General features: G+C 39.0%; 1 protein-coding gene across 3 annotated transcripts in view; it reads right to left on the reverse strand.

Annotated features, from left to right (window-relative positions):
* Positions 1-1,831: 1,831 nt before the first annotated feature.
* The window catches only part of TFDP2 (transcription factor Dp-2), a 49,528-nt gene continuing 35,375 nt past the window's right edge, over positions 1,832-15,984 (reverse strand). For 2 of the 3 annotated variants that reach the window (XM_065747851.1, XM_065747849.1), the window contains 7 exons: positions 15,345-15,507; positions 14,713-14,859; positions 13,328-13,396; positions 11,650-11,801; positions 8,338-8,504; positions 3,719-3,824; positions 1,832-2,596 (listed from right to left, as the gene is read on the reverse strand). In XM_065747851.1, the coding sequence (XP_065603923.1) occupies positions 2,410-2,596; positions 3,719-3,824; positions 8,338-8,504; positions 11,650-11,801; positions 13,328-13,396; positions 14,713-14,859; positions 15,345-15,507 (991 nt within the window). In that variant the 3' untranslated portion in view covers positions 1,832-2,409. The remainder of the gene's footprint in view (positions 2,597-3,718; positions 3,825-8,337; positions 8,505-11,649; positions 11,802-13,327; positions 13,397-14,712; positions 14,860-15,344; positions 15,508-15,984) is intronic. The other variant, XM_065747850.1, reaches the window with a different exon arrangement.

Here is a 15,984-nt window from a genome sequence, read left to right on the forward strand (position 1 = left end):
TGGGCAGTAACCTTTTTATTATTATTATTATTATTATTTGCCAGTATCTTACAGTCAGAGTGCCTCCAGCTCTGCACAAGTTGGTGAATGTTTTGCTGTTTTTTTTTCTTTTTATGAAGATCTTGAGTGAGAAATGTAAAGAAAGCATACAGGTAGATTTGCCCATCGTGTACTGAGGGGTAAGGAATAATTACTTGAGGCAATGCTCGCCTGTCTTAAAGTGCCTCAGGATGTCCTGTGTACACTGGCTATCCTCCATCTGCCCTTCCCAATGAAAGCTGGCAGGGCGAGATATTTGTAAGAATAAAAGCAATGAAGTGTCTTTCATGTAGCTGGTAATTCCCTGATGATATGCCCAGAGCATCTGTCACCTGGTCGTCTTATCTCACTTTTTAGTCAAGTCCACTGGCTCAGTGAGAATATCATTTTCTCTTTGTAAAGCTTTTCTTCATGTAGAGGTAGCGTTACAGATGTGGCTGAAGTGAGATGGTGTATATCTCAGCCTGCTGTGAGCATAGAGCAGTCTAACTGTCATGCCTGGGGGGTGAAAAACGGGGTAGGCATATGGGTTTTTCATTTTTCATTTGTGCATTTGCAGATCGTTCACCTAAGTTAGGTTGCTCTGCCTTCCCAAAGAAGAGCTGCATGTCTTAGTAATGGTGCTGTTCTAACGTTAAATGCGTGAGTTCAAGCTGTTTACAGAAAGTTTTGCCGTGGATGACTTTTAATGTGAATGTGTGGGTGTATCTGAATGCTTCTTGCAGTTTTACCTGTCCTGTACGTAGCTAGTCATGTGCTAACAGCTGTATGACAGCCATCTTTCCAGCTGAAGTGTTGGTTGCCCTTCCTACCTCGGGCTGAGTGCTTTTTGGTCATGCTGGCTTGCATGCAGCTTTGTAAAAGCTAAGGTGAATGCAGCCTGTGCTGTGCTGAGTCAGCAGGTAAACGTGCTGCCACTGCTCAGGTAAAAACAGCATCCTAAGCTGCAGAGCCTTTAAACAGAGACAATGCCACTGAGATCTGACATATATATATATACCGATACTTAGGAAAAGCTCAACTACTGCCACACCGTGTGAAACCAGCAAGTAATACTTTTCTCCTAACTGAAAATAGTTAACTTTGAGGCTAGTTGAAATACTGGCTGTTGGATCACTGTGAGAACTGTACGTGTGTCGTGTTCTGCTGTTATGCAAGGGTTTTAAAAAGGCCTTTGTGACTGGATGTGATGTTAAACACAGAATGCAGCGCCTCCTGTTGTAACTATAACTTAACAGTTCAAGTGGAATTCACATTGTATAACTTTAGCCAAATCATTTTAACTAGTTGTCCAATATGAATGCTTTTTAAAGGCGCATCGAGGGGTGGTCTGCAGAAGTCAGTTAAAAGCAAATTACTTTCTCATAATCCAAGATGACTAGAATGCAAAACATGAAATTGCATATTGTCAAAATTTATTTTTTCCTAAAAATCTCAACTTTCCATTACCTGACTTGAAAACACACTGCCTGAGATCCTTAACAGGCCTCCTTGTTGTTGGTTTTTTTTTTTGCTTTAATATGCATGCTATAAAGCCAAACGGATTATAACGTTTGAACAGTAAAAGAGAAGTTATACAGGATACGCTGTAATCCATAAATAATTGTTTCCACTTTTCTTTCCTTGGAAAACGCTGGTGCAGAGAATGCTGTCTTTATGCTGACTGCTTAAGAATGGCTAAGAATAATCACTTGAAATAAATTAGGTTTGCAGTATAAATGAACGTTTGAACCTTTCAAAAGACGCAAGCTACTTTCAGAGTATCTAAAATGGATTTAAGCTAATCCAGGACTCATTTAATAACCTGCAATTTATATTACTTTAAGAATCTTCAATACAGCAAGTTGAACAGAGAAAAGCAAATACTGTAAGAGCTCCTTTTCCCTACAGTTTTCATACAAGATTCTTTTAAATAGCACATTAGTCTTCTAGCACATTCATGTGCTCCCTCTCTTCCCCCCCCAACCTGACTTTTATTTTTTTAAAGGTAAAACATCCAAAAGACAATACAAGAATCAGCATTTTCTTCCCCATCTGATAAAGATAAGAATCTTAAGACAGAGACTTGAGAGAGAACATCCCAAAATGGAAAACACAAACTTGATGTTTACTTTGCCGAATTTCCAGGGACTTTTTTCTTTCCCTTGGTCGTAGTTGGTGAAAAATACCACTTTGCTCTGTGTCCACATGTCACTGTTCAGTTATAGAAAGTTTTCAATTTCAGTTTTGGATTACCTTGTTTTGAAGCTTCCATTTTGCTTCACTGAACACAGTGCAAACCAAGGCAAGAAACTGAAGTAAAATCCAAATATAAACTCCCACTGAGAATATATATGAGCAGCATTTTGCTTATTCAATTTTTTACTGTCTTTATTCTGGGGAGGAGGGTTCTTCTTCATCTTCATCCTCTTCTTCTTCATCATTGAATGAGCATGGAGTTTCTCCCCGTGACTCAGAGTAGCGTGATGTTGCACTGCTGGACTGCTGACTGCTAGGGGCAAGAAACTGTCCAGTTGCTAAAGCCACTTCAGTATCCAAACACAACCCTGGATTCTCACTATTGAAACAACAGAAATATCAGAAGTTTAGAAGATCTCTCATGAAGTGTTAAGCTTTCTTTCTGGCCTCTGTTTTTCCTTTGGGGAAGGAAATGATGTCAAGAAAGAAATATACTAAAGCTTTATGTTAAACAAAGCTAATAGTTAAGAAAATTACTAAAATATTGGAAAATAGCCTAAAAAAGATTGACTGTGTTTTGCTGTTATTTCCCCCTCCCAACTGTGTAATAGAATTGCTCAAGCTGAAAAACTCTTGAAGAATCAAGGACCTGGGGGTGTTGGTTGATGCTTGGATGAACGCGAGCCAGCAGCGTGGCCAAGAAGGCCAATGGCATCCTGCCTTGTATCAGGAATAGTGCAGCCAGAAGGAGCAGGGAGGTGATTGTCACCCTGTACTCAGCTCTGCTGAGACAGCACCTCAATTGCTCTGTTCTGTTTTGGACTCCTCACTGCAAGAAAGACACTGAGGCCCCACAGTGTGTCCAGAGTAGGGCAACAGAGCTGTGCGGGGGTCTGGAGCACAAGTCTTGTGAGAGGAGCAGCTGAGGGAGCTGGGATTGTTGAGTCTGGAGAAGAGGAGGCTCAGGGGAGACCTTATCACTCTCTGCAACTCTCTGTAAGAAACTGTGATGCAGTGGGGGTTGGTCTCTTCTCCTGTGTAACTAGGGACAGGACTAGAGGGATGGCCTCAAGCTGTGCTAAGGGAGGATCAGGTTGGATGTTTGGAACAGGCTGCCCAGGGTGGTGGTTGAGTCACTGCCCCTGGAGGTGTTCAGGAAGCGTTTAGGTGTTGTGCTAAGGGACATGGTTTAGTGGGGAGAACAGTGGTGGACTAGATGATGGCTGGACTAGATGAACTTGGAAGCCTTTTCCAACCATGGTGATTCAGTGGCTCACGTGTTTTTACGAGGGCTTGGAAGTGATTCTACTCTTCTGAAACAATACAAATAAGTTGCGTGTTTAAAATGTAAATTTAATCTTTCAAATACAATTAGCAAAGAGGACTTTTGCAATTGAACAATCATCCCATTTCCTGCACGTAAATGGTATGAACTAGTGAGGCCACTGAAGGTATACAAGAATCTATTCATAACCTTGAATAAAAAAATGATTTTATTTACCTTGATTTTGAATCAGAAGTGCCTCCTCCTATCTCTGAATGCAAAACTGCTTGTGCTGAATTTGAAAGTAATCCTTGGTTCATCCATGACAATCCTGTAGACATATCTAGAAGAAAGTATAGCTGCACTCATTATAGGTAGTTGTTTTTTATTCTTCTTTTTGCAGTGTTAATCTCTGTGTTCTGTTTGCAGTTGGGAATCTGCATTTATTTTATAAGAGAAGCTTAGATTGATTTTTATACTGTAAATGTTCAGTTTTGGAGTCCTTTATAGAAACTACAGTTAAAGATTTTTGTTTATTTATTTTGCTATGGTGTTTGGTGAGGGTATGAATGGAACTGCAGCCATCAGGAGCCTAGGCCACGAAGGTACTTTGTTACCTAGAACTGTTTTATGACAGACAAGAGGAGCAACAATCTGTACATACACTTTCTCACTTGTATTACTGTGTTAATGTTAAGCTTTGGTCTTGTGATTTGATAGCGCCCTGTTTAGCAGAGGGTATTTTGTAAGCAGCCAGTCTGTTCCCCTGCTGCCACATAAACTGCTCACCATCCATTGGGATCCACTGGCTCCCTCGTGTTGTGCTGTGCAGACCTGTAGCAGTGAAGTTAAATGACCTTACAGAGCAAAGGAGAGCGAGGCTGATATTCCTGTCTTTGAAACAAGACAGAAAAGACCACTAAGTGGCTGCTCTAGAGGGATCTAGGCCTGAATGGATGGGAAAGGTGGATTATGGACACAGCTGGCTGGTTCATTAAGACTGCCTTAAATGCAGGCTTAGAGTTACAAAGAGTATGTTCTGACAGAATATGTTCTGACAGTCTCCTGTGTTTGCAGGGGGTGGCCAAACCCTTTGGAATGACAACACTGTGTTTAGATTAATCAAGTGGGTTATAAATGTATCAGAGTTTTTTTTTCCTGTCCTTTTGAGAGGGTGTAGCTGTGTCTAAGTGCTTAATATTCCAGAAGAGCAGCAAGTCACTGCTAGTTATCTTGTGTTTAATTAACGTTCGGGGATAATTGCTACCTTTTTGAAGAGGATGCAGGAAGGCATGAATGTAATGCATATGGCAGAAGGAAGCTTTAAGCATACGTACCCTGTCCCTCTACTTTCATTGCCTAGTGCTCCTAAATCCTGATTTCCAGCTGGGCTCTGAGAAGACAAATAAGTTTGTGCAAGATGGAGAGAGTAAGGAGGCCTTCCCTGTCTGGACAGGACTGCCAAAATAGAAGTCTGCCAACAATAAGATGTCTTACTACATCTGCTAGAGTAAGCTGCATGTATGCATCAGGGAGATCAGTTTGAAGAACCTTTCCAAGACAATGCAGTTTAGTCTAAGAGTGGCAGCCTTATTAGATGTGTACTTGCAGGAGATGGATTTGCTAGAAGCTTCTACTTGACATGAGAAGGCTCTTCACTAGCCTCTAGTAGTTAATGCAAAAGCAGATAGTGCTGCAGAGGATTATTGCTGCTAGCTGAACAAGCTTATTCATTCAGTGAGTATTCTCATCCTTCATTTCATCTCCAGCCTGTTCTCTGGTCCAGGCTTGTTATGCATGTAGATTGCAAAGTACATAATGCAGGGAGAATAAAAAAGCGTCTTAATAGAGATGACCTAAATCACACCGCTTTCTCAGTCTGCTGCCTTAGTGTCAGAACACAAGTGGGATGCTGTCACCATGGCTGTTTATGCCTCAGAATTGTTATTTCCTATTTTTTTCATCTGTAGTCTCTAGAGGTGGGGGCTCAACTGACAAAGACAGGTCTCTGGTTTTGCATTAACAGCCTGTACTGTCTGCGTGGCTTAAAATGCCCAGGGTTTGGATATGGTTCCACAAGAGCTCATGCTTACCTCAGTCAGTGACGTATTTCTGACCTTCCCTGGTTTCTCACTCCCTCCTTTACACTTGGATTGTTCTGGTCTAAGTCTTTGGATAGCTAGTTCTACATGCTAAATAGGCAGAAACTCCTCTGCCAAATAAGAACCTGTCAGGCGTGAGATCCTGGGATGCCATACTAAGCTGGTGAAAGTGTAGTATTAACAGTAACATTCCTCTTTCTGTAATAAGAAGCTGGCAAGTGGTTGCAGTGCACTGCGTTACCTTCTATCATTGTCCATTGCTTTCCCTGGATTAGCTGCTTAGCTAAAGCAGCACTTCCATGTTAACTTTTACTTTTGTTCTCTTTGGGGGAAAAAAATGTTAGGTGGTCATGTCAGCTTTGGATGCCTTATTAGCAAAGAATAAAGCAACAGAAGAATGTGTTAAAAACACAGCTTAAGATGCATGGATTCTCTTTCTGCATGGTGTTAATATGCCTTAGCTTCTGCTTATTTTAATGGCAGTCAAGACACTTGAGAATCACGCTACTGTAGTTATATACACTATATATATATATATATATATATATATATAGTGTGTGTATATATATATGTAGTTCCATATGTATATAGTATATATATGTATGTATGTAGTTCCACATATATTTATAAGAAAAAGTGTTTTTGGTGAAACATGGAACCAATGGAAAAATAGAAAACATTACTTTTTAGCAAGTTAAGCCACTTACAGAATGGCTAAAATACATAATCCTTCTGAAAAGAAAGCATACTAAGATTTAAATGCATACAGTATCAGTTCAGCAGTTCCAAGCTCATTATTTGGATGCTGAATGCAACAAGCAGGGAAGAAGTTACTGCTTTTAGACATACTGGAACAGGGAGGCAGCTACTCTAGGAAAACTTGAATCCCAACTATATTAAATTTACTCAGTGAATAAATAAGAGACATGCTTTTGATTTGCTTTTCCTGTATAGTTGTATTTCCAGCCTGTGTACTTAATGGATCATCACGAGAGCTTTGGAATTAAACCATGAATTCCAGAAAACATTCACTGCCCTCACATTCCACTACTCCTGTAGTGGAAGAAACAGTGCCTTGACAACGGCCCAGGTTAAAATGGGAGGTTATACTTTACTGAGATATGTAATCAGGCAAATGTTGGATTTTCAAGTACTGTGCAAAGCTTTTGAATCTTTCCCTTATTCATCAGCAACATTAGGAACTTCTATTGTATATAATCTGAATCTGTACCATTAATTCTAGATTTGTGTTGTGTAATTAAGTAACAAGCAACAGACAGAATAAGCACATTCAGAGATGTATTCTAGTAACAACTGAAACAGCTACATGTAACCCATGTCTAAAGAGTACAACATCTGCCTCGATGCATTTCAAGTAAAAGCACAGATCAATACATGTTGGCAAGTTTCTGGCTGCTGCTCTGCTACTAGTGAAACAACCCTGATCACAGCATTCTTGCAATATGCAATCTTGTAATCTGCTTTTGCTGTTCAGTTTTTTGAAGCAGAGTACATGTTGTTTCTTGCTTGCACAGGAATGCTGTGATGGTTTGCCTGCAACGTTTCCAATAAGAAGAACTGCACCAGCAGAACACTGGTGCAGCTGACACTGCTTGAAAACAAATTGATATGACATTAATCACTCATTTAGACATGTGGGATTGGTTGTTTTTTTCTTTTAATTTTTAAAAACTGGTTTTACACAGAAAAGGGGGTAACAAACAATTGTTCCAAATTTGCAGAAACCCTATTCTCTGAATATACATGAACACAGGATTAACGTTACATAGAAAATTATTTCATTTTGCTCTTCAGTACATGGGGTCAATTAAGAAACTCAAATGACTTTAGCAATGTTAAAAGATGTGGTTCTGCTCCTTTCCTCTGTTCTAACATTGGTAATTTGTGATAAATAATCCTTAGTTGAATCAACTTGGAAGGAACAAAGCAGGACTTGTTTCAGCTTTTTTTTTTTTTTAGCAACTCAGATGTGCAATTTCAAGAGTAAATGAAATTAAAAGATGTATTCTGAATTTTATAGACAAGTATGGGACAAGTGGACTAGGAAAAACAAGTGTATTTTAATTTAACATAAGCACGTTTGTGGAAGTTTGAAATGTTAAGCCATGTAAAACATATTGTTTTTAGTGAATGCAACTGAATTCTGATTTATTTTCAGCAATTTTTTAACATCGCATATTTTAAAGACCTAACATGGATTCTTTTTTGGAACCTTGCTTTACTTACAGGTGCTCAGTTCTCAGATGGCACGTGCTAGCCCCATTTCATCTGAGTATCCCAGCTTTACATAGTAAATGGGAGTCTAAAAACATCTGGCCAAGATAATAAACGGCGCAGGAGAGCTCACAGTCCGTGTACTTAAAGAGCTCACACACAACACGGACAGCGATACGGGTAAGTCTTACCTCTGCTTCTACGTGCAGGTTAAACTCAACCAGTTCAAGATGCTCCTTTCCCCTTTTTCCTTCCTACTGGGGAAGGGCTCCCTTCTTCCAGTTTGCTCTTCCACACTTAAAGTTATTCAAAATGAATAAAAACTGTTCTTGGTGTCACTTTTAGTTACAAAGAAATAATTTCTTCACAGGCTTTCAAGGGATCTGCTTTATTGTCACCATCTCTACTGGTTTCACTTCAAAGGTAACACACTTTTTAGGCTAACATCATTAAACATGCTGCAGTTAGCTAACGTTATGAATATGGTAAGGAATGATATTTAAGTGACAGTTAACTTACCTGTGATGTAGCCTTCTAAAGCTTTTGGCACCAGCGATTTTGCAGTTCTTAGGTCTTCAGCTGAGCATTTGCCTTCCTCAAGCCCAAAGGACATTCCCATTCTCTTCAGCACCTCACTGTCATCATGAATCTCAAAAGTGTTATCGAAATTGAAGAGGTACTCAAACCTGCATTTATAAAGTCAAAGTGAGATGATTTAGAACAGAAGTACAGCTTTGCTTTTTTTGCTCCTTTTTACTGTGTGTGCACTCTTCATTATCTGTAAACCATCTTTAAGAAACAAGAAAAGTTTCTGCTTCTGTGATGAGAATGCCTACAAAGTTTAAAATGGTACTTTGTCAATTAAAATGACTTCACTGCCAGGAAGAAAGGCTAACGTTTTCTACCTCATTAAACAAATTCAAAGGAGAGTAAGGAGGTCTTAATAAACACAAACATTCACTTGTACTAAATCCAATACTTCTAAAGGTCATCTGCAGCTCAGTCACTATAGTAAGTATTTTGTTTTCACTTCTTTTATTTTTAACTTTCTGTTCTAATCTGCAACACTCCTCCTGTGAACTGACCTATTTACTCTGCAACAGTTCTGCTCTTTGGATGCATTTGGATGCAGCTAGCGCAGCACTCTGGTCACACATGTATGTTCAAAACCTAATATTTCTGCTACAGTATTTTCAAAGTGTTTTTTATTGCATGTACAAGTGCAGTAACACTATAAACTTAAGTGAGCTTTAATGACAGCAGGGGTATTTAGACTAGCCTTACACTAGCATTGCAAGCTATTAAAAGCCTGGACAGTGCTGGCTGGTCCAATGATTTCAATAAGAGGCTGGCTCCCAGGAACTTGTTTTCTGCCAACAGAAGCTCCATCCCTAGAATAACAATCTGCAGTTGAATCTTTAGAAGGTAATTCCAGTTGGCAGGTCTTCCACTGATCTGAACTCTTATAAGTCATCTGTAAATTTTCTTGATTGTATTTTATGCCTTTTTTTGTAATATGTTTGAATAAGTTGGAAAAGCTGTCCTTCATATACAAAAATTGTATGTAGAAATGTGCTTTGTACTGGAAACAGCTGTCCTAGTTACATTTGTGACTTTTGCAGTATTACCAGTATAATCTACACTGCTTATGCAACTGTAGTTATTTAAGCATAACTGCATCAAAAGGGAAAATCCAGTGTGTGACTGCACCTTTAATTGGTATGGTTGCTTTCCTGCTGTCTGGACTGGTGCAGCTGAAGTCATGCAACTATGTTTAAACAAAGGGGATGGGAGAGCAGTGTCATGCTGAACTGGCAAGCTGTGAAGTAATAACTGATTTCAGCTTTTATGGTCCAGTCCTAAAGGTTGTATTTATTAATAGCTGCACGTTTTTTCCTCCCTTGTGTTGTGGCCAAATACTGGATGCTAGTGAGAAGTGGAACACACTACACTATTATTTCTCCTGCATTATTTCTAGCAACCTCCAGCCCCTGGTGTAAGAAATCTCTACACTCCTTCTATTTTGTCCATTAATAGCAATTGGACAGTTTTCTTTCAGAAGCATAACGTGGTCCCTCTTGGAACTTACATGAACTTCTGGCATGTGCATCTTTAACTGGTATGATTTGCAGAAACAAACTGTTACAAAACCACTTACTTATGTTCTTTTCACTTGATAACTTCTCTTAATTTTCTCTAATTTTAACTTTAATAAGCAACTGTGAACAGTTGTATTCTGCGCGCGTTCCCTCTGTCACACATAATTGTACAGACATCTGTGAATCTATTGCCCTATCTTTTCTTGTTTTCAAACAGCCCTGTGCCTGATACGAAAGACCTTTCGTTGCTGCAGTCACTCTTGGTGCCTTCCCATTTCTCCTGGTTCTGCTGTATGTGTTCCAGGAACAGGGTGGCATGCTATCTTCCAGGTAAAGAAAGTACCGTCTGCCTCATGTTTTACATAGTGTTTTCTTGCTCTTTTTCCTAATAATTACTAACATAGTTTTGGCCATTATTGAAAAATCAACTTTTCTTACAAAATTATCTACTGGGCTGCTATCTTATGCAACCATCTGCTATATGTTCCTGATTGTTACTATTCTTGCTGAATTACTTTACTTTGAGATTTAAAACAACCAGAAAGTTTTAACATGAACAACAGCCTTAAACTCCAACCTCTAGAGACAGCTTATTTTATAACATCAGAGATGGCTTTTAGTTATTTGGTTTTTGTTTGTTTGCTTTCATCTCATCATGGTGAAGCTTTATTTTTGTTAACCATTCCCTTTATGCAACCTGCTTCATTTTCTGCAGCGTTTTCTTGCAGTCGTAGATTGCAAGGAGCATGTTACACTGCTGTAGATACCAAAAGGCAGTTTTCTCTTTAGACCGCAGAGCAGCAGTTCTGATGTTCCAGCAGGAAACTGTTTAACTTGCACCATACGGTAGGTTTTAACTCATTATCTATAAAATACAGATACATTTAAGCTAAAACAATGATGTCTATTTTTTAATCACATTTTAATAGTACTGCCTCGGGCACGTCGGTGGCAGGTTACATGAGAATGTATGCTACCTAACTCAGTTCAAGACTGCATTTATATTCCACAGAACAAATTCCATAACCTATGGGGAAAAAAAGCAAAAGCATCTGCTTTCATCTAGTAAACTAGTTATGACTGGATTAACGGTGATGTAATAGCACCTGTCTCTTTCAGCCACATTTTCACAGCACAGAGGGCATAAGCACCCAGAAGTAAGTAAGTGGAGGGTTTTCAGGTAAACTGAAGTTACGTTTCAAAATTCTGTATCCTTTAGTTCCATTTTTTTTTCCTCAAAGAGCAGACCTTATCCTATTGAAAGATGTCAAGAAGATGCCATCTCTTTCAGATTCTTACGACTGCTTCTGGGATGCTACTTTTGCCTAATGGATCACATCACCTTTAGTCAGAAAGACATGTAGAAGTAAGAATTCAGAAGCACTACCATGGCTTTGTTGAAAGCTAGTGCAGTGCTACTATATAACTTCACTCAATTCCTTCTGTCCTGTGCTCCTTGAAATGTCAGCCTTAAGTGTGTTTTACAACAGTGCAAGACAGCTTGTTTTAACTAGTAGTTGTATAAACAATGGTTATAAGCTTTTTCCTGTTACTACCGTAGCTGGATTAAGCATAAAAACGAAAACATCAGACTGAGCCAGAACACCCTTGGTAAGTGACTGAAAGAAACTGAAATGCATCCGAAAGCTAGGGAAAACTTCTCACATTTGTTCAGAGAAAAATTCAAGTCCACAAAGAAAAAACTGTAGAAGGTGCTTCCATAAACACTCACTTGTCACTTGATATGCTGCAGTCAATGACAGTTCTCTTGCTAGTGTTGACGATTAAGAAAGGCAGCTGTATTGTGGAGTTGGAGGCTGGGGGGCCTTGATTTTGTTGTTCATTTTGCTGATTTCTTTGCACCAAGTTTTTGAATGCTATTTGCTGCAGAAAGAAAGAAAAAGCAATCACTGAATGAAGGCATCAGCGTTTCCAGGAACTTTACAGGTCTTTTTACCAACTCTCAGTGCCTCCACAGTCAGGTAAGTTGTGGCCTGACTTCCTTTTTGTGCTAGTAGTGAAACTCCTCAGGAACAGAAGTTAAGCAACTTGTGTGCCACCCTCACATCCCCTGGACACAAAACAATGCAGTGTAGTGAGAAATGTCCCCTCACCCCTTTAGAAAAAGCTCTGCAGTCAGGCATCTCCTCCTTGATTCTGTAAGCGTAATTACCTCTTACCTCAGGCTAGAGCTAGTTACACTGAAACAGAACTTAACAGAAATTGCTGCATTCTGCCTTTCTTCCCTTTCTCATTCATCATCCTCTTTTTCTCAAACTCAAAGCAATTTGTTTTGAAGTTCTCCATCATTTTCAGCAGGTGCTGTTTGTGACACCAACCCCTCTCATGTTTTGCTGCATCGGTCCATGTAGGACATTTTAAGAAACGTTATTTGAGGGATTGGAAGTCCGTGTGCTCACCCACTTTGAGGTTCTACTTCTACCTTCTTAGGGGGAAGATGGATAGACAAAACCCCTAAGGACTGCTTAATCACTCGAAAGTGAACATAACTAAGTTTACAATTACAGCTGTGGATAGTAAGGGGAAGGCACATCTGTCATTTTCAGACCAACAGTTAAGAGGATCCGAGTCACATTATTTTTACCAGGATAAGTTTATGTTACCTAGAGAAGTTGTTAACTTATTAGGTGAGTTGGAACAGAATTGTGCCCTAAATAGAGATACCATTTTCCCCAAAGAGGGGGGGGGGGGATAAAAATCAGCTATTTAGTTTCTATGATATTAACTGAGACCCTATCATCTCTTTGTACCAGGGGAAAAAAATGGCCTTACTGCCTGTAACTTCATGCAGAAGTTGGACGGCATTGAAGTAGTGAGTGCCCGTACATAGATTACATAGTTTAACAACACTCCTACCTGCATTAATAAGGTGTTACTTTGTAAATAAAGATGCACTTGAAACACATTTCTGCTAACAGTGAAAGTTCAAGTTACCTTTATAAGTTTTCCTGGGTGCTTATCAGCATCTAAAAGAGCTGCGTTTGCCAATCTTTCATTCTTAAGATCCAGACATTATTCTCTCTGCTAGAACAACTTAGTATGTATTTGCCCAAATACAACTGTACGTTTCATAGCTTAGAACAAGGCTTTTTTTCAGAAGGAACTAACCAGAGAAGGTAACAGTGGGGCTTGGAGTTGTTCCTATTCCCACTAATGCTTATAGTTTTAAGAGAACTTTTACAAAATGGCTGTGGCACACAGATGCTGCATGCCGTTCTACAACACATAAAAATGAACCAGGACTTGAGGGTAAGAGGTCTCAAGTAGGGAACTTTTCTTCCCTAGTACATTCATAGCTGCTAAGAAAATGGAGAGCTAAAGAATTCAAGAGGCTCTAATGCACTGGATTCTTACTGGTTAGTTTCATAAAATAATAATGAAATATGTACCTGCAGCAGCAGTTCCTGTAGCTGGGCTCGCTTCTCTTTTATCCGTTCAATCCGTTTCTGTTTTTCTATCTTAAAATATAAATAATATAAATGCATCACAATAATTATTTAGTTACCTGATCTGCTTAATTGCCCCAAACTGAGCAGGTTTTAGAGTGACATCAATGTGCTTAAAACCTTTACAAAATTCCCCTTTTTATTGCTAAGTGGTGAAGTCCATGGTACAGTGAGGAAATTCGTCTTTTCAGCCCTATCCATTTACCATATATAGCACACATTTACCATATATATTCTGCTTTTGCAGACAAATCATGTCATCTCATGAGTATTTCCAAAAACAGGACTGAGAAACCACAGTTTCACCTTCAGTAAAGAACCAACCACTACAAGACTATTTCTTCTCCACCCATTCCTACTCTTCTGTATTGTATGCCGAGCTCTGATTAGCACTACATAAATACTTGAGGGGGTGCTTTGCTATTTTTTCCCCTCTTGCCCTTCATTCTTTTTCACTGTGCATCCCTTCCACTCTTCTCCCAGATGCAAGCTACTAGACAGAAGTGTCATCACCTCCTTATTTCCACCTGAAGAAGCAGCTGTTCTGCACTGGACAGACCACTTCCCTCCCATTCTAGGACAGCAAGTGTCACAATTATTACAGATGCAATGCACATTAAGGTATATTTCCAGTTAGCTACAAAGGGATTTTGCAGTAAATGCAATAACTTGTGCTTTATAGTTATGGAACATTTGGCCTAAAGCAACATTTGTGCATATAAATTCTGGCATCCCTGCAAAAACATGGTAACTCTTACAGCCTGCTGGAGAAAAGCAATGGAAATAAGCAATAATTGAAACTTCTTTTTTTTCTGCTAGTGCGCAACTCATGTTTGGCATCCTAGTGAAAATCATTTCTCCATTTAATTTTAATATCCTCTCCAAGCACACATACTAATAGCAAAATAGGTCTCTCTTCAAATGTATGTACAATTTTGTCAGTATAACTGCCAGCTATGCTGTCAGTTACAATGAGAAAGTAAGTTCTTTTGACTTTCTTGTGTTTAGTTCAGGTTACTACAGACATCAAATCTTCGAAGTTACCCCTGATACAATCAATGGGTGTTTTGTAAAGTAAACAGTTTCTGAAACGTTAAGTTTTACTAAATAAAACCAAACCAGACATGACATACATAACATATTGTTTCAGTTTAGTCAAATACCAGAAGTTGTATTTCCATACTGTGCAAGAAAGAAAATCAGTCAGGAACAAATTATGCAAAAAAAAAAAACAACAACAACCAAGAAAACCCATCTCTTGTGAATTACAGCAGCTCCATTATAGCAACTTATGAACTATGCAGAAATTGGCATCTACCTCACTTTACCTCTAGATTCTGACACTCCTGAGCTGAGTTTGTAGGAAGGCCGATCCATCTGATTTCCTTTTTCTCCTTTGAAATTATGTTCATTGCCATCAACACATTAAGGGCATCGTAAACTCTCCGTCTAATATTTTTCTGATCATAAGCCTGCTAAGAGAGCAGTGCAGCACTGATAACAATTAAAGCACTCAAAAAAACCCCACCAAGAAACACATTCTTCATAGCTGAAAGAACAGTTTTAAGTCAGTGATACTAAATGCAGTCATCTGTGCTACTGCTCAGCTATCACATCAGCACGTCTGCGCAAATGAAAGACCTGCGTGAAGCCATCACAGCCAGTCTGTTCCAGGTGAAAAGCATGACAAGACCACGGACAGCAGGCAGGAGAGCAGCCTTCAGTGATTTTTTTGTCAGATTTCTCTATCTTGTTTATAATGTAGAGAGACTATTTCTCCATTTTAATTCTGCATTTTAAAAAGGAATTTGATAAATAAATAATGTAAGTCGTTACAGTTACAAGATATTTAACTGCAGAATGAGTCAGGATAGTGCAGAGCCAGAAGGGAGAGAATCTCTTCGTAACCAGCCAATTTCAGAGTGGTAGAAATTAAAAAGAAGTCCCCACACTTGCTTACCGAATCCGTAGCTAGGTGGCTGTTGGAATTGGTGAATTCTGATACCAGCTCATCAGCAACTTCATTATATGAAGTTGTTCCTTTACGTTGAACTTTTTCACACACTTTCATTGAAAAATGCCTCAGACCTTTCCCATTTTTGTCTCCTTTTTTGCTTCTTTTACTGTAAGGAGAAAAGTATTTTTATAAAGTGCTACTTAATAAACTTTGTTATGCAGCAAAACGTCTAGATTTTGCAAGAGTGAAAAAAAACCAAGAGCTTAGCTTATAGTAAAGGAAAGAACAGAACCGAGCTGTTTCATCAGACAAACTAGCACAGAGTAAGAGCGGCCTCGTACTCGAGGTGTGCAGCATTGCAGCACTGCGCACCCCGGCACAGTCATACGTTACTTAAAATCCAGTTTTGTTTTTTCCTCACTGTCAGCTGCTCCCCATTATGGAACAGTTGTCAACTGAAGCAGATGCTGCAGCCACTCAGCTAGAACATTTTTTGTTTTAAAACAACACATTTTTAGAAGCCCAGGTTATTTTCACTAAATTTTATATGAATAAATCAGTTTTACTCTACAAAGGTTATTTCATTTCCTGATATATATCATTTCACTGTATTTTTTTTTTTCAGAACAATTATTAATTCTAC

The sequence above is a fragment of the Cyrtonyx montezumae genome, unplaced genomic scaffold, assembly GCF_038088225.1.
Source record: "Cyrtonyx montezumae isolate F1298 unplaced genomic scaffold, pur_monq_1.0 scaffold_5, whole genome shotgun sequence".
Taxonomy (NCBI): Eukaryota; Metazoa; Chordata; class Aves; order Galliformes; family Odontophoridae; genus Cyrtonyx; species Cyrtonyx montezumae.